Source organism: Guillardia theta (genome assembly GCF_000315625.1).
Source record: "Guillardia theta CCMP2712 unplaced genomic scaffold GUITHscaffold_152, whole genome shotgun sequence".
NCBI lineage: Eukaryota > Cryptophyceae > Pyrenomonadales > Geminigeraceae > Guillardia > Guillardia theta.
In genome coordinates this window covers 118618-123080 of record NW_005434522.1, presented here as the reverse complement: position 1 = coordinate 123080, position 4463 = coordinate 118618, and the positions used below count along the sequence as shown (strand labels likewise).

General features: G+C 59.1%; 1 protein-coding gene across 1 annotated transcript; it reads right to left on the bottom strand.

Annotated features, from left to right (window-relative positions):
• Positions 1–988: 988 nt before the first annotated feature.
• GUITHDRAFT_80744 (hypothetical protein) lies at positions 989–2462 on the bottom strand (the record flags this gene model as incomplete). The annotated part of the gene is made up of 7 exons (XM_005821139.1): positions 989–1093; positions 1137–1172; positions 1274–1362; positions 1482–1554; positions 1629–1797; positions 1843–2048; positions 2169–2462. 7 exons carry the CDS (start codon positions 2460–2462, stop codon positions 989–991), a joined length of 972 nt encoding a protein of 323 aa, XP_005821196.1.
• Positions 2463–4463: the final 2001 nt, after the last annotated feature.

The following is a 4463-nucleotide window of genomic DNA, read 5'->3' as shown; positions in this document are numbered from 1 at the left end:
AGTATCATGTCATCGCCCGGAGACTCAGCCTTGCAGAACATCTTGAAGCAGGTGAGAGGAAGAGAGAGAGAGAGAGAGAGAGAGAGAGAGAGAGAGAGAGAGAGAGAGAGAGAGAGAGAGAGAGAGAGAGAGAGAGAGAGAGAGAGAGAGCAAGTAGATGAGGGAGGGAGGGAGGGAAAGTTGAAAAGAAATTCTCATGTGTCTGCAGAGGACAACAGATCCTGACGTGAAACGATATGCTTGTGAGATGATGCGAGGTAGTCCCCTCCCCCTGATCATTTTCACTCCTCTCTTTCGCAGTTCCTCTCCTCTCCCCACCTCCCTATCCTCTCACCCCCTCCCGCTCTTCTCTTCTCTTCCTCTCTCACACGTCGCTGCAAGCTTCGGGTTCCTTCAGATACACGCGAAGCTTCTTCGAGCAGGTGTCGCTCTCAGTCGCTGACTCGCGCTGACGTGCATCAAGTCAATCCAGAAAGTGAAGGAACACATCTCCCTCCTCGGAGGCAACAAGGTGCTCCCCTGACGCCCTTCCCCTCTCCTCATCTTTTCTTTTACCTCCCTGTTTACCCCTCTCCTCCTTTCTTAGCGCCTGCAGGACCTGCAACTGCTCGTCGATGACCTTTGCAAACTTCTGCCGCCAGCAGACAACGACTAGAAGGAGAGCGACTTTAAGAGACAAGCCAACAAGACCCTTCTTCCACTCCTACCTTTTCTTACGTGCACCTCCTCCCCTCTTTACTTGTCAGGCTCCTCTTGTCGCCCCATGCGGCCCACGCTGTTATAATATGGGCGCTCGTATTGCAGGTACAGCTGCGTGCTTGAGCTTAGCCGGCACTCGCCTCCCTCTCTCCCTCCCTAGTCCCCTCCTCTCCTCTCCTCTCCCTCCTTCCATTGCCTACTCCTCTCCTCACCTCGTCCACTTCCTGGAAGCACTTCTGCGGTACTTCCACGTTGAAGCCTCGGACATTCTCCTTGAGCTGCGTCCACGTCACCTGCCTGTGCCTGCAAGTAGCAGCGTCACCTGGTCCATAGTCGTCGCTCCGATGATCACACTCCCCATGTACTCGCGAGCGGCAGCCCACGCGAGGGCCAGCTGGAGGAGGGTGAGCGACTCACTCAGCTCAGCTGGGGGTCACCTGGGAGGATGTGATGCCGTACTTCGCCGCTATGTCCTGCAAACATCCCTCAGCCCCCCTCGCGCCCCCCGCCAGCCGCATGGTGCAACTCCCAGCATCACAACTAGAAGCAGCAGTCCCCCCTCCCCTCATCTTACCGCGTGCTGCTTTGCGAACTCGATGGCATTCTTGGCGTGATAGCGCGGCTGAAAGAGCGGAAAGAGCGTGTGACGAGAAGAGGAGAGGTCTTGACCTGCCGAGCTTTCACGGACTTGCCGCTGCGGCCTCCTCGTCCACCACCACCACCACCTCCTCCTCCTCCTCCTCCTCCTCCTCCTCCTCCTCCTCCTCCTGCTCCAACACCACCCCACAAACCTGTTGAGTACTTCCCTGAAAGCGTCCCGCCCGCCAGGGGACCATAAGCGAGCAAACTGATGCCCTGTAATGAGAGGAAGAGCGAGAAAGTTCAGTGCAGATCAAAGGACAAGGGCAGCAGAAGCAACACGAGCGTACATGAGGAGGAGCATTGAGAGGGCTACAAGCTTCCGCGGTGCCGTCTTGCTCGAATCGCCGGTCGATGGTGCAGAAGTCGTTCTGGATGGAGACGGGGAGAGGAACTTGCAGCTTCTCTGCTGCCATCACAAACTTCGCCACTCCGAAGGCATTCTCGTTGCTGATCCCCCTGCCGTCCCTTGTCATCGCCCTCGCCTCCACCTCGCCTCCCCACCAGTAGCGAATCTTTCCTTGCTTGATCAGCTCGCCCATTGCCGCAACTTGCTCCTCGATCGGAACCGAATCCACGCGCTCAAGGCAGCGCTGATACGCGAGGGCACCGAAGCCAGGCGTGTAGCGCTCGGGCCAGTGGAGCTGGTAGAGGTCGAGGTAGTTGGTCTGCAACCTGCGCAGCGAGGCATCGCAGGCCTCGAGGATCTGCTGGCGCGACAAGTGTGTGTCTTGCTCCTCCTACTCAGTGAGTCAGCTGCAGCAGCTTCATCCATGCAGACCAGGAAAGCAAGTGCAGCATGGGATCTAGAAGCAGGAGCACGAGGGAACCTGTCGAGGAACTTTGCGGTTGGCGTAGAGGTAGCCGCGGTTGCTGTACCCTGACACCTTGGAGGCTAAGTAGATCTTCTTGCGTAGCTCCGGACCTCCTCGCGCCAGCCATCGCCCGATGATCTCCTCCGTGCTTCCGCATGTCTTGCTGGATGGCGGGACGGGGTAGAGCTCAGCAGTATCGATGAAGTTGATGCCTGCCTCGTGCACCGCATAGTTGAGCTGCTCGACAGCCTCGTCTTCTGTGTTCTGCTGCCCGAAGGTCATTGTGCCCAAGCAAGCGATTGAGACCATCTATTGAGAGTAAGTACATCCTCATCTCCTCATCTCTCATCTAATTCCCTCCCACACTCTTCTCCTCCTCTCCTCTCCTCTCCTCTCCTCTCCTCTCCTCTCCTCTCCTCTCCTCTCCTCTCCTCTCCTCTCACCATATCAGAGTGTCCAAGCTGCACATGCCGCATTGTTTGTCGCAATCTCGGGAAATTTCATTATCATTTTTCAATTGTATGTATCACATTTCAACCCTACACATACATTTTGAAACCAGTTTCAAAGTTAAGACGTGGAGGGGGGGACGTGATTTGCCATGAAGGTTCTGGAACGTCCCGGCGGCCGACCCGGCGGCCGCTCGGAGCCTCAGTGAGTTATGCGGCCCGGGCCCGGCTCATACCGCCAGCCTACGCGCGCTGGCGATGCCGGGTCTGCTGACGGTTGCCAGCCGTGCTTCGGACGCGATACCCGGAGGCAGCCGACTGACCACTGTCAGTCGAGACGTCCGCTGCCGCCACCGTGGCCGCGGCCCAGTACGGTCGGAGAAAGGGCAGCCGCCGAAAAGGAGCCGGCGTTGCCCGGGGGTCCGCCTGGGAGAGTATAGGATTTACTGGCAGAAGGTAAAAAGTGCCTCAAGCAAAACAAAGCAGGAACAAGCTGAACCGGCAGGCACACAGTCCACAGCGAGAAGCTGCACAAACACACACAAAACACAAGCCCGAAAAGAACCAGCACTGCTGGCACCCAGACGCGGCAGCGCCAGCCCAAGCGCGAAGCCGCGCAGACAAGCAGCCTAAGGGTCAAGCAATCAAGCAACAAGCAGCAGGAGCATGCAGGAGGAAGAAAACCCCTTAGACGCGATACCCGGAGGCAGCCGACTGACCACTGTCAGTCGAGACGTCCGCTGCCGCCACAAAGCGGGCGGCCGCGGACGGAGAAAGGGCAGCCGCCGACAAGGAGCCGGCGCTGCCCGGGGGTCCGCCTGGGGCAGCGGACGGAGGGAGGCTGGACACAGGAACACGGTACCGCTCGAGGTAGTCCTCCTCGCTAGCCTCCGAGTCAGCGGTAGCCGAGTCAGTGGTAGCCGCCCGTGACGGCGGCGACGCCGCAGCAATGCCCAAGGACCGGCGTGACCCGACCGATGCCGGGGAGGAAGCAGGCGAGCTCGGACCAGCAGCAAGCACCCCAGTGGTGTCGAGCTCTCCGGAGGCACCCGACGTCACAGTGAGGGACGGAGACGCCTCGCCAGCTCCGCGCCGATCGTCGGGGCCACTCGAAGGGTGTCCCCCATCGGAGTCGGAGACCTCCGGCGAAGACTCCTCGGGCGACTCGACAAAGTCCGAGGAGGAGCTGTCCTCTGGCTCGAGAAGTGCTTGCGCCCGCAAGGGCGTCATGCGCCTCGCACCAGACAAGAGCGCCTCCAGCGTCAGCTGCATGGTGAGGCGCTGATAGGTGGCGGCGCGTTTGCGAGCCAAGACCTCAGCAGCAGGTCCGTCATCAGGCACGAAGTGCCGACCAAACGCCGCATCCTCAAGAGGCATTGAGCGCTGAGCAATGATGTCCGCGAGATACCAGATGAAGCGGAGGGTGTCAGGATGCAGGGTACCGTCCGTCGAGATGGCAAGAGGGATGAACGCTCGAGGAGGAGTAGTCCTGGGGCAGCGGACGGAGGGAGGCTGGACTCAGGACCACGGTACCGCTCGAGGTAGTCCTCCTCGTTGGTCCACCCTTACATTGGTAGCTCTGCCGACCTGACCAAGTTGGGGGAGGTCAACCTCGACGCCCTCCATGTTGCAGCGTCTGAGAAGGTTCGCAAACATCGCGCTGCATATGCTATGCGTCTGGGTGCCAGCAGTGCTGGTTCTTTTCGGGCTTGTGTTTTGTGTGTGATTGTGCAGCTTCTCGCTGTGCGCTGTGTGCCTGGAGGTTTAGCTTGTTCCTGCTTTGTTTTGCTTGAGGCACTTTTTACCTTCTGCCAGTAAATCCACTATTCCTCCTCGAGCGTTCATCCCTCTTGCCATCTCG